This window comes from Syngnathus acus, chromosome 10 (genome assembly GCF_901709675.1).
Source record: "Syngnathus acus chromosome 10, fSynAcu1.2, whole genome shotgun sequence".
In the NCBI taxonomy this organism is placed as follows: Eukaryota; Metazoa; Chordata; class Actinopteri; order Syngnathiformes; family Syngnathidae; genus Syngnathus; species Syngnathus acus.
Window position 1 is genome coordinate 25404515 of NC_051095.1, and position 18221 is coordinate 25422735.

General features: G+C 44.4%; 2 protein-coding genes across 5 annotated transcripts in view; both read right to left on the reverse strand.

Annotated features, from left to right (window-relative positions):
- Positions 1-851: 851 nt before the first annotated feature.
- Positions 852-4163, reverse strand: igbp1 (immunoglobulin (CD79A) binding protein 1). The gene is made up of 3 exons (XM_037262871.1): positions 3661-4163; positions 2337-2666; positions 852-1827 (listed from the first exon to the last, which is right to left on the reverse strand). Exons 1-3 carry the CDS (start codon positions 4135-4137, stop codon positions 1555-1557), a joined length of 1080 nt encoding a protein of 359 aa, XP_037118766.1. The 5' UTR covers positions 4138-4163; the 3' UTR covers positions 852-1554.
- A 6237-nt stretch (positions 4164-10400) lies between these two features.
- Positions 10401-18221, reverse strand: part of ccdc142 (coiled-coil domain containing 142) — a 93381-nt gene continuing 85560 nt past the window's right edge. For 3 of the 4 annotated variants that reach the window (XM_037262815.1, XM_037262816.1, XM_037262814.1), the window contains 2 exons: positions 12001-12169; positions 10401-10692 (listed from right to left, as the gene is read on the reverse strand). In XM_037262815.1, the coding sequence (XP_037118710.1) occupies positions 10584-10692; positions 12001-12169 (278 nt within the window). In that variant the 3' untranslated portion in view covers positions 10401-10583. The remainder of the gene's footprint in view (positions 10693-12000; positions 12170-18221) is intronic. The other variant, XM_037262817.1, reaches the window with a different exon arrangement.

The following is an 18221-nucleotide window of genomic DNA, read 5'->3' on the forward strand; positions in this document are numbered from 1 at the left end:
TAATGCAGAGCGCCTTATATATGGATCAATTTATGAATTTGTTGATCCATACTGGTTGTACACAGTGCTCTGCCAAAATGTTTCAGTGCGTTATAGTACGACTAGTAAATTACAAGGTCGCATCGCTTCCCAACATTACGGCAACTGTGGTCAGGGGGCGTCACCGAATAGCTGTTGTACCCGCGAGGCTATTTCATTTCAAAATAGGCTGCTCCGTTAATGTTTCAAGTAAATTTACGGATTGATATGGAAGGGAAACATAGGTAAGCAGTACCAATGTGTTGGATCAAACTTTAGTCAGTTCCGATCATTTTATAGGAGATCGTTTGAGAAACGCGATTGTTTACACTTTGCTGAGGCTCATGGGGGTCTGCAAGCTGAGGCTCATGGGAGTTTGCGGGTGGCTAATGCTACGATAATAGCTGCTATACGCACAAGGCTATTTCATGTCAAAATAGGCTGCTCTGTTAATGTTTCGAGTAAATTTACGGATCGATATGGAAGGGAAACATAGGTAAGCAGTACCAGTGTTAGATTGAACTTTAGTCAGTTCTGATCATTTTATAGGAGATAGTTTGAGAAACGCGATTGTTTACAGAGGGCTCATTGGTTATTGGCTAGTGGATGCATACCGCAACCCTAGTCAACCTCAGTTTGTTGCAGTATAGCTTCTATTTTATGCGCCTTTTAATCCGGTGCGCCCTATATATGAAATAATTTCTAAAATAAAAAATTCAATGAGGGTGCGCTTTATAATCCAGTGCGCCTTTTGGTGCGAAAAATACGGTAAGTTGCCTTCACTTCTGAACATATAGAATATTTGGTGTCATTCATACACCATTAACAAGTTGTTACATTATTTCTTTGAACATTTATTGTCAAATAGACTGATGTAATGTGTTAATCTTTCATATGACTTCACTTAACAAGATCACATTTTTTGCACATGTCTGACAACAGTAGTGTTGCACACAAGAGCTGTGAAGCAATTCGGGTACATGATACACTGACTTGACTATTTCTGCTCCTTTCATTGCATTTTACAAAGTTGGACATACTGTATTTTCTCTGAAGCCAAAGATACAGTGAATGACACAAATCAAAACAAAAGCATTTTTATAAATGTTTGACAGATTCTTCTAACATAATTCAAATTGCCAAGTGAGGCACTTGGAAGTATTCTGGAGTTTTCACCCACTTAATCTTAATGTTGTGAGAAAATGTTATGTAACAGCTGAATTTCTGCATTTCACTGTAGTGGTTGGTTTTTGTAGCAGTACTAATAAATGCATTTAAGCTGGATGCCACCTGATGAAAAAAAACTGAAAAAAAGTTAAAGACATACCAAAAATTTAACATAAGTAATTTAAAGAAAACTAAAAACAGAAATTGCAACATGAATAAATCAGCGTCACATCTATAAATCATCAAATTAAAGAAACAAGGTGCACAATATGTTTTGGTGATCTTTAAATACCAACAGTTTTTTTTCTGAAAGTTTCTGAAGCATGTCCACAGAACAAGGCATGTTTAGGTAATTGGTGTTCGGACCAGTTAGCCCATGTTTTGGCGGTTGCCATAACCTCTGCGATGATCGTCTTTCCACTCATCCCACTTCCTGGCTTTCATCAAAGACTCATCATCATCATTTTCTGTCTGTTTCTCTTTTTCTTCTTCTTCACGCTCCTTTGCATCAGTGTCGTCCTCCGCCGCACCCCTTCTGGGAACTCCCTGATCAGGCAGCACTCCGTGTTTCTTGTGCTGATCATACCAGTCATCCACTGTCATGGTGGGAAGGCTGGGGTAGCCAGCTCCAAACACCTGAGCCTGGGGAATAAACAAAGATTATGAGACGCTATTAAATCAGCAATAAGTTATTCTTTTATCACCCGCATCACAACATATGCGGTTAAAGTTAAAAAACTTAAAGTTAAAGTCCCAATGATTGTCACACACACATCTGGGTGTGGTGAAATTTGTCCTCTGTATTTAACCCATCCCCGTGTGATTTTGATCCATCCCCTGGGGGAGAGGGGAGCAGTGAGCAGCAGCGGTGCCGCGATCGGGAATCATTTGTTGATCTAACCCCCCAATTCCAACCCTTAATGCTGAGTGCCAAGCAGGGAGGCAATGGGTCCCATTTTTATAGTCTTTGGTTAGTGGACAATTCAGTGGCAACGGGTAATAAACAGTGGAACACGTGCCAATTACACATCTTTAAATAGTGGGTCTTAAAAACAGCCGCAAACCATAACCTCATCTTGTTGTCTTTTCCCCAAAATTGCGTTCTATTACATTCAAATGTTAATTTGATTTGACACCATACCCAAACTAACCTGCATAGCATCCTTTGTGAGAATAAATGGTTTCATCGGAGGCCTGCTCAGTCTAGCAGGCTGTGCAGCACCAAGCTGCATCTGATCCATACTCTTCAATATTTCCATCTCCTGGTCTATGCTCTGTACTTCATCCAGGCACAGAATCACCCATTTCCGGACATTCAGCAAGTAAAAATCTCTGCTTGTTTCATCGTCGGCCTGTCCACTCTCCACGGATCTTCGCACGTCTAACAGTCTGGCCTCCAGCTCCTTCTTCTGACTGTATCGCTCAATTTTAGCTTGTCTTTGTGCGGCCATGGCAACCAAGTTGGATGTGCTGGGCATAGGCTGGGAAAATACATTGCATCGTTTAAAAAGTTGATACAAATATTGATGAATATCTGAGTTACTAATTCATAATAAAAAGATAAAAATAAAAATACACAAATAGTTCATAATTGGAAACTGGCCCGTTACTAATCAACTCAATTGAAACGTGGCTTGACAGAACACAGTGATGAATGTAAATTCCTATATACGACGATGTCACAGACATTTATTTAGCCACGTTTCTCACTCACGCAGAACCGCAAAACAAGTAACACTTCTGTGACAATCACAACAATCACTTGGCCCGGCCCCCCAAGTAAAAATAAAATGTTGGCATAACATTATTCTGGCAACCAGTTCAGTGTGTCCCCCCGCCTATTGCCTGATGATCCGTCCGTCCATCCATCCTGTCCCCACGGCGGTCGTGGGCGTGCTGGAGCCTAGCCCAGCAGTCATCGGACAGTAGGCAGGGGACACCATGAACTGGCTGGCCACCCAATCGCAGGGCACACAGAGACGAACAACCATCTGCACACGCACTCACACCTATGGGCAATTTGGAGTGCTCAATTGGCCGACCAAGCATGCTTTTGTGATGTGGGAGGAAACCGGAGTTCCCGTGGAAAACCTATGCAGGCACGGGGAGAACATGCAAACTCCACACAGGAGGTGTAAGGATAAGTAGTAAGTTAATAATTTAAAGGAGCCAGCAATGCCGTAATTCCGCAGCTTGCATATCATGCTAATCTATTCACGGTCAACTAACTGTAATCACGGTAGTATAGTTGATTCACGGCTTGCCCTGAATGCCTCTCTAGTGACTGACCAATCACGGCCGTTTACGTCACCACAATAATGGTCGTGGGAGAGTTGCAATTTGAAAAATAGGGCAAAATAACTATTCCCAAACTAAAACATGGGGGAGGTAGCAACTATCGTTGGCCAGACCCTTGAAGTGCGCCTAATGAATAAAAACCCAAATTATGGTAGTAATGGTCAATGTGGCACTTACTGTGCAGGCAGAGGGAGCGTTCTTTGCTGCTTCGTCCGAAATTGGGCTTTCATTCACGGACTCCGGTAGATGAAACTGAGATATGTTATAGTCTTTACATCTCTTCAGAAAATCCATAAAGTAAGCCCGGGCTGTTTGGACAATTTCCAATCGTTTGTCTCGACCTGTCAGCTTCATGGTCAGGGCGCCTAAGAGAGCGGGGCTCAGCAAATATTTGAGGTCCGCTGTGGCAATCTCCTCCAACTCTTCATTGGGACTGAACAAGTCCAGCTGAGAAGCCATTCGGGATGTTTCTTCTAACAAACCTATGGCACGTTTGACTCGCACCTGAACACTGTTAGAAGCAAGGGGATCATTTGTATTGTCTACCTCATCAAGAATCTTCCACCCACGGTCAAATAAATCCGATAATTTGGGAGCTTCGGCGCCTAAACGCGAATCGTGTCTTTCACTACCGCTTCTTTCGCATTCCGCCATGTTGCTACGATTTCCGGGATGTGTCTTCTTTGTGCTAATGAATGCGGGGATTGAAAAGATATTACTGCCACCTATTGGTTTAAAACAGTGCTTCACAATCATTTTCTGTGATGCCTCCCCCTAGGTAGAAGAAAACATTTCGCGCGCCCCCCCTGTTATTAACATTAAAGAAAACAAAAAAGAAATAAAAAAGAAAGATCAACTTACAATAAAGAATAACTTTCTTAATAACATTGTTTTTTAGTCTGTAACAGAACAGATTCAAAGTGCATCACTTTGCCTGAAATTAAAAAAGAAATTATAATTATTCAAACGATAAACATTCTTGACCAACTGCCATTTTATGCTGAAAAAAATACAATAAAATAATAATAAACATACATAATATTAAATTAAATAACAGCAATAAATAATATTCAATTCAAAGTAATCAGCAACATTAACTCAGGAGCACAATGTATAAAACATTTTAACCTACAAAACAAAAATGAATAAAACAATTTGTGCTGTTTTTTTAATCAAAATGGGGCAACATGACGGAGACCATATCCACGGCTGCAGGTCGTTAGTATCAGCTCTTCTGCAATGGTGTTTTTTTTTGTTTTTTTGCACTGAGCAATTTGGTATGCTGCTTTATATGATTCTTACAGTGCTTGCTGATTGACTGAAGTAGCATTCACAAAGTGGGATGCTTACAGTGCTTGCTGATTGACTGAAGTAGCATTCACAAAGTGGGATGATTGTTGGCAATATTCAGGATGATCTGGAGTATGTCTCACTTATAGAAAGAGTGAGATTGTTTTTCAAAGCATTTCATTGTCATTTCTAGCATTACACAATATTGATTTCCTGTTTGGGGACAAACTGTGGTGCACAGATCAGTGTCTGCCTTTCAATGACCCCGAGGAAGTCATAGACCTTGAGGCCATTTCTTAGTTGTTGCAGGATTGGTGTGAGGCGCAAGGTTGCATGGAGAACAATGGCTCTGTTGAGTAGAAGAATATTGCTTAAAAATAAATCAAATTAAAATGTATACTATAAATTGTGAAGGATTGAGATGGTGACAACAACTTCTCACATTTTACATTATTTTTAATAACATGATATATCACGATGTATCATGCCACTGGAGTACACGCTGTAACTAACATTAGTGAATTATGTATTTATGAATTATGTGACCATGTGTGTTGAGGGCACTACAATGAAAGAGTAGCAGGAATCCTGGCGACAAACCTCTATGAAAATTATATTATGGCATCCTTTTCGTCCACCTGCAGTGGTCCTGTATAGCCACAGTTTGATTTTATCTGTTAGAAATCAGCTGCTGCCTCCACCTTAAAATACAAGACACATACAGTTGTGATCAAAATTGGCCCAATCCTTGAAGGGCATTTAGCAGAATTTCATTTGGGGGCCTCCCTACCATCACCTCAGCACCAGATGCCTCATTATTCCACTGTTATGTGTCTAACGTACCCAAATCATTCACATTATTTGTAATTATCTCATATCATACAGGTGCCATTCTTGTTTTTAACCTTAAAGGGGCAACAAACTCATAAATATGCTCTCAGAGGTGCCTTAGAACAGGGGTAAAAGGGGGGCCTGTGCTGTTATAACAATTTCAGACAAAAGCATTGCTGTTCCACTTTATATAGACCAGAACGGAATGATTAAAATGTAAAAAGGAAGGATTTTTAAGCATGATATGCTAGACACACACCTATGAGCTATCATAAAACTTGTAATTGTCATCATTTTAGCAATTGATTTGACCCACATGCAGAAAAACCAACTCAGACGTCCAGAATGAGTGAGGAGTGTTTATTGGAGGAGCTGCGGTGGAGGTAGAGCGGCATGATCGAAGCCAGGAGCACGGAGCCGGGGGCAGCAGTGGCGGAGCGTGAGGAGTTCAGCCAGAACGGGGTAGATCTTGGCGGTGATCGGTGGAGGGAACCTACAAGACTTGGTCAGAGAATGAATGTGGCTGTGGCAGAGATCTTAGGGCAGACCAGAAGAACTGAAGAACGTGGCGTTGATGAGCAGGAAGAGCGCTAGCTATGAGCGAGCTCAAGGAGCTAGAGCAGGGGTCTCAAACTGCAGTCCTCGGGGGCCGCATTCCTACATGTTTTCCAAGTTTCCCTCGTTAAACACACCTGATTCAATTATCAGGCTCCTGCAGAACGTGAGGATGAACTGATCATTTGAATCAGGTGTGTTTAACGAGGGAAACTTGGAAAACATGTAGGAATGCGGCCCCCGAGGACTGGAGTTTGAGACCCCTGAGCTAGAGGCACAACCGTGGAGGTGATCACACTGAAGGGACACTCAGGTGACGAGCAGTTGAATGCATGCTCCTTAAGAGCCCTCCTTTAACGAGCCTGATGAGCCGCACCTGGGCCCTCTGCACTCTGCCACTGTGCTCACGGTTGTTCCCTGTGGACAAAATAAGTATGCCACCCCGGAACCGGACAGTAATTTGGTACCCATCATTTAAAAAAAAAAATTCTCACGTACAGGCAGTCAAAATCTGCAAATGGCTCATTCCCAGACAAAGTCATTTACTAAATGTTGATTGCACAGTATGTAGACTCAGTTTTCATAATATATTTACTAAAGATGAATGATGGGTAGGAAGTAGAAGCATGGTTGAGTGAATTTGAAAGTGAAAGAATCAAATGTGTTCCGCCCAACCACTTGTGCTCGAACCGGTCACAGAAGAAGTATTTTCTATTCTAACAAATTATACATCCAAAACCTCAATAGATGTGATGAGCTAGACATGAAAACGATAAAAGCTATAGCAAAGACTATAACTGGGCCACTCCCACCCACACACACAAACTTATGTGAGACGAGCATGGGAGGCGATTAGCTGTGTGATCGGTCGGTGCAAGTGCCGCCTGTTGCTGGGGACGATGCCCGGGGTGCCTCGGGATTGTGATTCCAACTCTCTCGAAATTGATTTAACTGTCACTGTTGTATTCAATCAAACTGTTATCACTAAATCTACTTGGCATTGCTGTAATCAAAACAAATGTATATCACTTGATATGCTAACTTCCAGTTTTAAATATTTGTAACAATTTACAAACTCAAGTTCAGTTGTAATGAGGATGCTGCAGAATGGAGAGAAGGACCGTCAGAGTATAGGATAGTATCATCAGCATAAAGGTGGATCTTTGAACTGCCGTCATACTTGACTACATCATTAATGTAAATGGAGAACAGCAATGGGCCTAGGATCGAGCCTTGAGGAACCCCTTTGGAGATGGTGAGAGGGTCAGAAAGAATATTTTCCAATTTAATTTGCTGGAGTCAATTATTTAGGTAGCTGGCAAATCAATCACATGCGTGTGATGACAGGCCAATAATAGAGAGCCTCTGCAGGAGGATGGAATGGATGACGGAGTCAAAGACTTTAGTCAGGTCAATGAAGGCAGCAACACAAATCTGCTTGGAATCCAGGGAAGTAATGATATCCTCTAGGACCTTCAAAGTAGCTGTCGTGCATCCATAGCCAGGCCGGAACCCAGACTGCAGTTCGGACAGGATGTTATTTGAGGCCAAAAGAAGACTGAGCTGTTTGTGGACCAGTTTTTCTAAGACCTTAGCAAAGCAGGGCAGGATGGAAATATATCTATAACAGTACGCCATGACTGTGTCAGCCTACATCAACAAATGCTCCGAGGACGTCAGCACCACTAAGAACATCATCACCCGAGCCAACCAGCGACCCTGGATGACTGAGGATGTACGTCATACGCTACGAGCACGGAACTCAGCCTTCAAGTCTGGCGACAAGGAGGCACTGAGGACAGCGAGAGCCAACTTGAACCGTGCCATCAGGCTAGCGAAGCGAAGCCACAGTCGGAAAATTCAGGATTTTTTCCACGACGCCAATAACACCAGGAGTATGTGGCAAGGCATACGGGCGATCACGGACTACAACTTACCCTCCCCCCCGGTGGGTGAGGTTGATGCTGACTTCCTAAATGGTCTAAATAACTTCTTTGGGCGTTTTGAGGCACTAAACAGCACTCCTGCAGTTAAAACTGTTCCCCACCAGGAAGAGGAGGCCCTCTGCCTTGACTCAGCCGACGTGTGGAAGACTCTGAGAAGAGTCAACCCACGTAAGGCCCCAGGCCCCGACAACATACCTGGGCGGGTGTTCAAGGAATGTGCAGGCCAGCTGGCTGGTGTCATCACAGACATTTTTAACATCTCGCTGGACCAAGCCAAAGTGCCAGTGTGCTTCAAGGCTGCCTCCATCATTCCGGTGCCGAAGAAACCTCAAATCACCTCATGGAATGACTACAGACCTGTGGCACTGACTCCCATCATGATGAAGTGCTTCGAAAGGCTGCTCAAAGATCACATCGTCTCCAGACTCCCCCCAACATTCGATCCGTTCCAGTTTGCCTACCGGCAGAACCGCTCCACTGAGGATGCCATCTCCTCCGTTCTTCACCTGAGCCTGGCTCACCTGGAGGAGAGGAACACCCACGTGCGGTTGCTGTTCCTGGACTTCAGCTCAGCGTTTAACACCATCATTCCACAACATCTGGTGGAAAAACTGGAACACCTGGGCTTCAGCACCCCCCTTCGGAACTGGCTGCTAGACTTCCTCACCAACAGACCTCAGTCAGTCCGGGTCGGACAGAACACCTCAGATGTCATCACCCTCAGCACAGGCTCCCCTCAGGGCTGCGTCCTGAGCCCCCTGCTGTTCGCCCTGATGACACACGACTGCGCCCCCAGGTTCACCACCAATCACATCGTGAACTTTGCAGACGACACAACGGTGGTGGGCCTCATCAGGGACAACAACGACCTGGACTACAGAGAGGAGGTGGAGCAGTTGGTGGGCTGGTGCAGAGAAAATAGCCTGATCCTGAATGTGGAGAAGACGAAGGAGATCATCGTCGACTTCAGGAGGAACCAGCCTCACCACGCTCCACTGATCATCAACAGCTCAGCTGTGGAGGTGGTCAGCAGCACTAAATTCCTGGGAGTCCACATCACAGACGACCTCACCTGGACTGTGAACACCACAACACTGGTCAAGAGGGCACAGAAGCGCTTGTACTTCCTGCGGAGGATGAGGAGAGCCCACCTGCCCCCACCCATCATGAGGACGTTCTACCGAAGCACCATAGAGAGCATTCTGACAAGCTGTCTCTCGGTGTGGTGTGGAGGTTGCAGCGCCTCCGATTGGAAGAACCTGAGGAGAGTGGTGAGGACAGCAGAGAGGATCATCGGGGCTCCTCTTCCCTCCATTCAGGACTTGTCATCCCAGCGCTGCGTGTCCCGAGCCCGTAATATTATCAGTGACCCATCACACCCCCACCATGGACTGTTCTCCCTGCTGCCCTCTGGGAAGAGGTTTCGCAGCATCCGCTGCAGGTCCACCAGGTTCTGCAATAGTTTTTTCCCTGCTGTCGTCAGACTGTTGAACATTCAAACGTAGCATTCCTCTGCACACTTGTAAATACTGCTTTTGTCTCCTGCACTGTTTACATACTTTATCACTGCTGCACTTTGTACTTTATAATTATCTTATTTCATATTTTTATATAGAATGTCACTTTTTTTTAACCAGCCGAAATACCACTACATTGTTGAAAGCCGTATGCAACGAAATTTCGTTTTGTACACACCTAGTGTTGACAAAATGACAATAAAGTTCTGTCTAAGTCTAAGTCTAAGTTGGGGTCAGAGCAAGAACCTCCTTATTTCCATGGTTATGGTAGTATTATAGGTAGTACTGTAGTAGTGTAGACTGTGTGTCTGGCAGTAAAACCCTCGGTTGTAATCGGGAAGCAGAATTGCTTCAACTCGCTTCCCTTTTCGACAAGTCATGTAAAACAAAATGTGAAATGTTATAATAAGTGTGTTGTACTTGCCAAAATAAACAAGTCAAATCAAATGCTCAGTGGCCTAGTGGTAGAGTGTCCGCCCTGAGACTGGAAGGTTGTGGGTTCAAACCCCGGCCGGGTCATACCAAAGACTATAAAAATGGGACCCATTGCCTCCCTGCTTGGCACTCAGCATTAAGGGTTGGAATTGGGGGGTTAGATCACCAACTGATTCCCGAGCGCGGCACCGCTGCTGCTCACTGCTCCCCTCTCCCCCAGGGGATGGGTCAAAATCACATGGGGATGGGTTAAATGCAGAGGACAAATTTCACCACACCCAGATGTGTGTGACGATCATTGGGACTTAAATCTTTTTTAAATAAATAAAAAATCACAACAGACCAACAGGCTTCCAATGTTTATTTATGGCTCTGAGAACCCCTTACCAAACAACTTGTTTGATGACTATATCATTGCATTATTCCATCATACCTTTCTGACATTTTTATTGCTTGTAAAATATAGTGACCCATTAAATGAGTTTGATCTCTGTGAAAAACAGAAAATTAGTTCAGCTTTTATTGTTCAGGGTTCAGACTTGGAAAGACACTGTAGTCCTGGCAACCGCCAGCGGCGAGAACTCGTATGGAACCTCAAGTCTAACCAGTCTTGTTGAGAAGCACCCAGAGCTAAACTGGAAGTTAAAGAGAGAAAGCACAAATTTAATTTCAGGTGCTCAAAACACTGGTAATTTGAGACATTAAAATGCAAAATGTAAACCTCATTGTACGTATGTTACTGTATGCATTGTCCATATACTGTACTATTATCAAAATAATAGTAAATACTACAGAGAATGAAATTAAATAATCAAGTACAATTAATCTCTGCTATTTTCGGGATATACGTAGGTACCAAGCCCTGAGTTGAACAGCAAAAAATCTGCGTTATTAGCACTAAGGATGGGTACCTTTCACATTTGAAGTGGTTTCGTTCCAACTTTCAGTACTTGGGAATCAGACTCACTGGTACCAACTTTCGGTACTTTTTTTTCTGTTGGTTGTGATCATAAATGTTCATTTCTTTAATAATAAGATATTTTAAAAGATTTGAATTCAACAAATATTTTTCACTATACGTATTTGTGTAAGAAAAACACCATCATGAATTCAAACCAAATAACCCAGAGGAAGGAGTAAAACTAAAGGTATAACATTTCCTACATTTTTTTCTTAAATTTCCTAACAATTCCAAAAAAGTATTTAAACAATGAATAAATATTACAAAATGCACTTTGCAATGAACAACACAATGAACAACGTTAGGACTAATACAATGAACAAAGATAAATAGTTGTATTTATGTTATCTTCGTTCCTTGTAGTTGTCTTTCAAGAACGCAAGGTCTGCCACCAAGAATGACAGCTGGAAGAGTGATTGAGATAAAGTGGGATGTATGTACCCGATGCTATATGTAATGTAATGCTCGCCATATTTTGGCCACAAGCTTTAGCAATTTCACTCATGAAATTATGAATACGGCCACCAGTAAGTATTGTTCTAAAACACAGCGTACAGTGTATTGTCGCGATGGTGAAGGCGAACACCTTTTAGCATGATTTCACTTGATGGGAAAGGATGGACCGTTCCGTGTCGGTGCAGCATGGAGGTGAGTGATGCGGCCGGTTGCATCCTCGCTTTAACACACACAGACTGCGGCGCCGGCAATTCACTGCTCAACGCTCAGCTGAAACATGCTCGGAAGTGCGAAGCTTCACCATTGCTATAATCGACTTCATTAAGTATATTTGTCTTGGCGGCGGGCAAATCCTAATGCGTAAAGTTTTATTATAATAATATAATATAATAATAGTTTTGGTGCAAATGCATAAAATAGAAGCTTGGATTCAAGAAGTAAACTTTGTCTGTCTCTTTACACAGGTAACTTCATAGGTAAAAAGTGTGATTTTCAACAGTTATTGTTAACAGAATTCAATTTGAACCTTGGTGCAAGGTAGGGCTCTCCTGGGATAAATGGGTCCACTGAAGGAATGCCAGTGCTTAGAACGGAAGGATTAGACTGAGTCATGTAGTCCCCTTCCATACCCCTCAGGTTGGTTATGCTGCTCCCCACAGCTGCACTCAAGCTGTCTCCACTGCTCTTAGCGGGACCTGGAAATAAACACATACAGGTTCATTCTGGTAATATCACGTGGGAGAGAATGCATTTAAATTATTTCAGATATTGCCTTATTGAACAGTATTTATATTGTCAAAAAGGGCTGCCAAATATTATTGATTAATGTCAGCCTCATTTCATTTCTGATATACTGACATGGTGACACCTTCACTATGTCTCTAGGGCTAGTTTCTGTAGCCGGACTGGACCGCAAAGGTCTTGCCTTAATTAGCCGCCCAGCTCACTGCGGACCCTACAGGTGGTCCCTCAATGGGAAGGGGGACCCACATTTCTTTTTTTGGCTGTGCTCGGCCGGGCCCCATGGGTCAAGGCTCGGTCACCTTTAAGTCCCACCTCCAGGCCTGGCACCCCCCTCTTGAGTGCAAGGGTAAACGAAATCATAAGGGATCTGTGAGCCTTGCTTTGTCTGGCCCCTCACCTAGCAACTGTTTGCCATGGGTGACCCTGCAGGGGCTTCATGCCCCAGATAACTTTCACGTAGTTTCACATAGTTTTATAGTATTAGTGCAACTCAGCATAGTGTATAATTTGGTTCTATTTTAAAATGCGCTAAACATTTGTCCTTTGTTGCTTTGATGACTTTTATGGCGCCATCTTGAGTGGTTGTCTCCCAGAAGTGTTCTTTTTTCTTTCTTTACTCCTTTTTCTTTATCTGTGATGTTGGCCTGCTGCAATGTGAGTGACCAAAATAAATCGCTGCCTTCATTGCTAACTCATCTTTGTGCCTGAGTCCTCCATTTACCCAGTTGTGTCACCATGTCAAAGTCGAAGTCTGCTTTATTGTAAATATCTTCACGTCAAGACATACAAAGAGATCGAAATAGCGTTTCCTACTATCCCACGGTGACAAGACATATTACACCCAATTGGTCCACAGACAAACAAAACATTCAAGTAAACAATACAAAAAGTATAAATAAGAAGGCACAAACATTGAATAAATAAGAGCAATGAATAAATAAGAGCAACATGGTTGAAATGGAGCAATTGTGCATACAGCAGACAGTCAGTATAATAGCGCAAAAGTACAGGAAGAGTAGTGCAAGTGGAGTAGTGCAAGGCAGCCAACGTGGCCCAAAAGGCCAGGACTAGGGGTGTAACGATTCATCGATACACATCGATTAATCGATATAATGCTCTACGATTTATTGGCATCGATGCTAAACGTAAACATCGATTTATATCGCCATGTTTGACCTCGGACATTAGACGCGACTTTATTTTGAAATCCAGTTCATTGTCGCTTGCTTCCTCTTTCCGGGAGCAGTACGTGGCGTGTTGTGTTGTGAGCAGAGCAGGCACGTGAAAGGGGAGCCGACAACTACGCGGCTCCTGGGCTAGTGCTATGGCTAGTGTCCAAGAAGACGAGGAAATTCACTCCCCTTTGGGCTTCAAGTCATTCGTTTGGAAGCACTTTGGATTCCAAAGAAAAGATGGCTCAACGGACAATTAAAATTATTGTAAATAAATAGTTCAGTAATGCACTTTAAAGTTAATGGTATTACAAAAAAAGAAAGAATATTCATTTTTCTTTACTTATATGAGAAAAAATATAGGAATTTGATAAAGTTCAGTGTTAAAATAAGCACTTTGTATACTACAATACTCTTGTAATTTCCTAAATAAAGAGTTTGCAGTACCTTGTTGATTTTGCGTATGAATTGTTATAAATCAGGATATTGTTCTATATTTCTTATTTAAAAAATAAAAATATCGATCGTGGAGCACTATATCGTGATGTATCGTGAATGAATCACAGCAGGCTTTAAGATATCGGCAAATATCGTATCGTGGTTCTTTGTATCGATATGATATCGTATCGTGACAAAACCCGCGATTTACACCCCTAGCCAGGACGTTATGCAGCCGAGGGTGGAGAGAATTCAGGATCCTAACAGCCTGGAGTATGAAGCTGTTGGTGAGTCTGGTGGTGCAGGCTTCTGTACATCTTCCCAGAGGGCAGTAGATCAAACAAAGTGTGAGCGCGGTGACTCACATCACTCACAATCGTGGTCACCTTGCGGGTGAGATGGGAGGTGTAAATGTCTTTCAAGGAGGGGAGTGAAGCACCAATAATCCTACCAGCTGTGTCCACTATGCGCTGCAGGGCCTTCCTGTTGTATTCAGTGCAGCTTTCACCCCACACAGCGATACAGCTGGAGAGGACGCTCTCAATGGTGCCTTGGTAGAATGTGGTCATGATGGCTGGTGGAGCACTTGCTCGCCTGAGTTTCCGCAGGAAGTACAGGCGGCGCTGAGCTTTCTTCGCCAGTGATGTAGTGGTGGTGGTGGTCCAGGAGAGGTCTTCACTGATGTGCACCCCCAGGAATCTGGTGCTGCTCACTCTCTCCACCACAGCACCGTCGATGGTCAGTGGCAGGTGTTGGGTGTGACCCTTTCGGAAGTCAACAACAATCTCGTTGGTCTTGCTGACGTTCAGCAGGAGGTTGTTGTCCCTGCACCACGTGGTCAGAAGGTCGACCTCCAACCTGTATTGAGTCTCATCGCCCTTGGTGATGAGACCCACCAGAGTCGTGTCGTCAGCAAATTTCACTATGCGGTTGTTGCTGTAGGTTGCAGTGCAGTCATGCGTCAGCAGGGTGAAAGCAGCGGACTGAGCCTTGGGGGGCCCCCGTGCTCAGCGTGATGCTGCTTGAGATATTGTCGCCAACACGTACTACTTGAGGCTTCTGACAGAGGAAGTCCAGTAGCCAGTTGCAGAGGTAGGTACTGAGTCCCAGTTTGTCGAGTTTGCAGATGAGTCGTTGTGGTACAATGGTGTTGAATGCAGAACTGAAGTCCACAAACAGCAATCTCACATACGAGTCTCTATTTTCTAGGTGGGTGAGGGCTGAGTGTAGGGCAGAGAAAATTGCATCCTCAGAGGACCGTTTGGCCCGGTATGCAAACTGGAAGGGGTCAAAGCACTTCATGATGATGGGTGTCAGTGCCATGGGGCGGTAGTCATTGAAGCAGGATGGAGCAGTTTTCTTCGGCACAGGTATGATGGTGGCAGCCTTGAAACATGATGGGACGATGGCTTGCTGCAGGGAAGTGTTAAAGATGTCTGTGAAGACACCCTTAAGCTCCTCAGCGCAGTCCTTCAGCGCTCGACCTGGGATGTTGTCTGGGCCTGCCGCCTTACGGGTGTTGATAGCAGCAAGTGTCCTCCTCACGCTATCGGCAGAGAGGCACAGGGGCTGCTGGTGTGGAGGGGTCTTCAGCGGGCAAGTGCTGTTCTGAGCGTCAAAGCAAGCAAAGAAGCGGTTCAGTTCGTTGAGCAGAGGGATGTTGCTCTCACAGCTCTGCGGCGCGGGCTTGTAGTCTGTGATGGTCTGAATCCCCTGCCATAGGCTTTGTGCGTTCCTGCTGTCTTTGAAGTGGGCGGTAATCTTGCAAGTGAATGCCTTCTTTGCTTCCTTGATGCTACGGGACAGGTTGGCTCTCGCTGTTCTCATGCCAGCTTCTATTTTGTGTGGGTCACATCATCAATGCACTTTGTGATGTAAGAGGTTACACAGTCTGTTACACAGTCTCCTCTATGTCTGATTGTTGTAAGTGGCTGCCTGCTTAAACATTTCCCAGTCTGTTGTGTCAAAGCAGTCTCGAAGAGCATCAGAGGCTCCCTCAGGCCACACTTTAACCCGCTTGCGAACCGGCCTGGACACTTTCACTCTTTGTCTGTATGCGGGCATTAGCATAACAGTGATATGGTCAGAAAGTCCAATGTGGGGGAGGGGGGTGGCTTTGAAAGCTCCTTTATGTGTAGTGTAGACCAGGTCCAGGAAGCTGTCACCTCGTGTTGGAAAATCAACTTGCTAGTGTAGCTAAGCCTATTTCCGCGCTCCGCATGGTGCATGTTGATCCAGCTGACATAAATATTGTCATTATCCATCATAGTGCATTTTGGCCTGTGTGAACCTGTTATTTTGGGTAACCACACAGACTGATCATATATAACAATCATCAATGTGCAGGACAACAACCACATTGCCTCAAGCTTATATGAGATTCGCTCATATCTCAATTGTGGTAATTAAAATATGTAGTATCTAGCTTGATGACTCAAAACCTATGGCGTGAACTATCCCAAACTTTACAACAAACAAGGTCTGTTTCTTTTTGATGCGGACCGATGCAGATGCTTGAAACACATGTTTCGCTGATGTGAACTGTGAGTGTACTACAAATGTTTTTGTGTGCGCATTGAAGAGCCTTACCTTAATCCTAACCATGACTATTGCCTTCCACTTGACACACTAACAAGATATCGCCTTTCGTCATGGTGTCTTTGCCTAAACCTTGACCTAACCAAAAAGGATTCAATGCGATTTGTTCTGAAGTCAACAGGTTTTGAACGATATCTATGACTAGAATTTATAAAATGCTACTCTACTGTAGTACATGGGCTTTTACTTGTACCTTAATGTATTGAAAGCACTTTAAAGCTGTAAAATCTCCTACTGATGACACATGAGGAGCAACTAGCAGTTAACTACCTTGCTCAAGGATACTTTGTGAGATGGCCCGCCCAGAACGTGTTTAGACAACGTGCATGTGTTACCTAGTTCCCTCATCAATATACAGTGCCTTGCGAAAGTATTCGGCCCCCTTGAGCCTTTCAACATTTCGCCACATTTCAGGCTTCAAACATAAAGATATAAAATTTTAATTTTTTGTCAAGAATCAACAACAAAAGTTAAGTTAAAGTTAAAGTCCCAATGATCGTCACACACACATCTGGGTGTGGTGAAATTTGTCCTCTGCATTTAACCCATCCCCATGTGATTTTGATCCATCCCCTGGGGGAGAGGGGAGCAGTGAGCAGCAGCGGTGCCGCGCTCGGGAATCATTTGGTGATCTAACCCCCCAATTCCAACCCTTAATGCTGAGTGCCAAGCAGGGAGGCAATGGGTCCCATTTTTATAGTCTTTGGTATGACCCGGCCAGGGTTTGAACCCACAACCTTCCAGTCTCAGGGCGGACACTCTACCACTAGGCCACTGAGCTGGTTATAAGTAAATTGCAGCGTACCGAGCAGAGCCTTAACCACTGTGCTATCGTGGCATAGAACAGAGAACAAGTGGGACACAATCGTGAAGTGGAACGAAATTTATTGGATAATTTAAACTTTTTTAACAAATAAAAAACTGAAAATTGGGGCGTGCAATATTATTCGGCCCCTTTACTTTCAGTGCAGCAAACTCACTCCAGAAGTTCAGTGAGGATCAACCAAGATGGCGGCGCCCCAGTTGGCCGCGGCCGCGACGGGTCTCAACATCCGACGAGTATTTTCACAAAATATGTCGCCTAGGACACTACAAACAACACAAAGTTTAGTTTATCCATCCAGTAGATTAGTGTATGATCGCCAGCGCCTGCTGGAGGTACGGTCATCAAGTGTTTTCGGACTCGTAGCCACAACTACCCTAGTCTGTTTGCGTAGCCTCGGAGTGCTTAGGGCGCTAGCCCCAGAAGCTCACGACGCAGCGGGCTCGCCGGGCAGCACACGCCGGAGGAGGAGTAAGCGTAGGCGGTGTGACCGGCGGCGAAAGCGCGGCTGTCGAGGTGGGCTAACGGCTAAGCTTAAAGCTAACCCCTACAAACCGCCGCTTCCATCAATCTTCCTCTCCAACGTCCGCTCACTGGATAATAAAATGGACCATCTAAAACTGGAACTCTCTTCAAAGAGGGAAGTTAGAAACTGCTGCGCTCTCATCCTGACGGAGACATGGCTGAACTCATCAATGCCGGACAACGCCGTTAGCCTGGAGGGGCTCGCTACATTCCGCGCCGACAGAAACAGCGAGCTAAGCGGTAAATCCCGAGGAGGTGGGCTGTGTGTCTACATCAACAACAACTGGTGCAAAAATGCTAGATCTGTCGCCAGCTTCTGCTCTTCGGACATCGAGCTTTTGACTGTTAACTGCAGACCCTTCTACCTGCCCAGAGAGTTTACTGTTGTTAGCATCACGGCTGTGTATGTGCCTCCCAGCGCTAATACTAAAGAGGCCATGAGTGTTC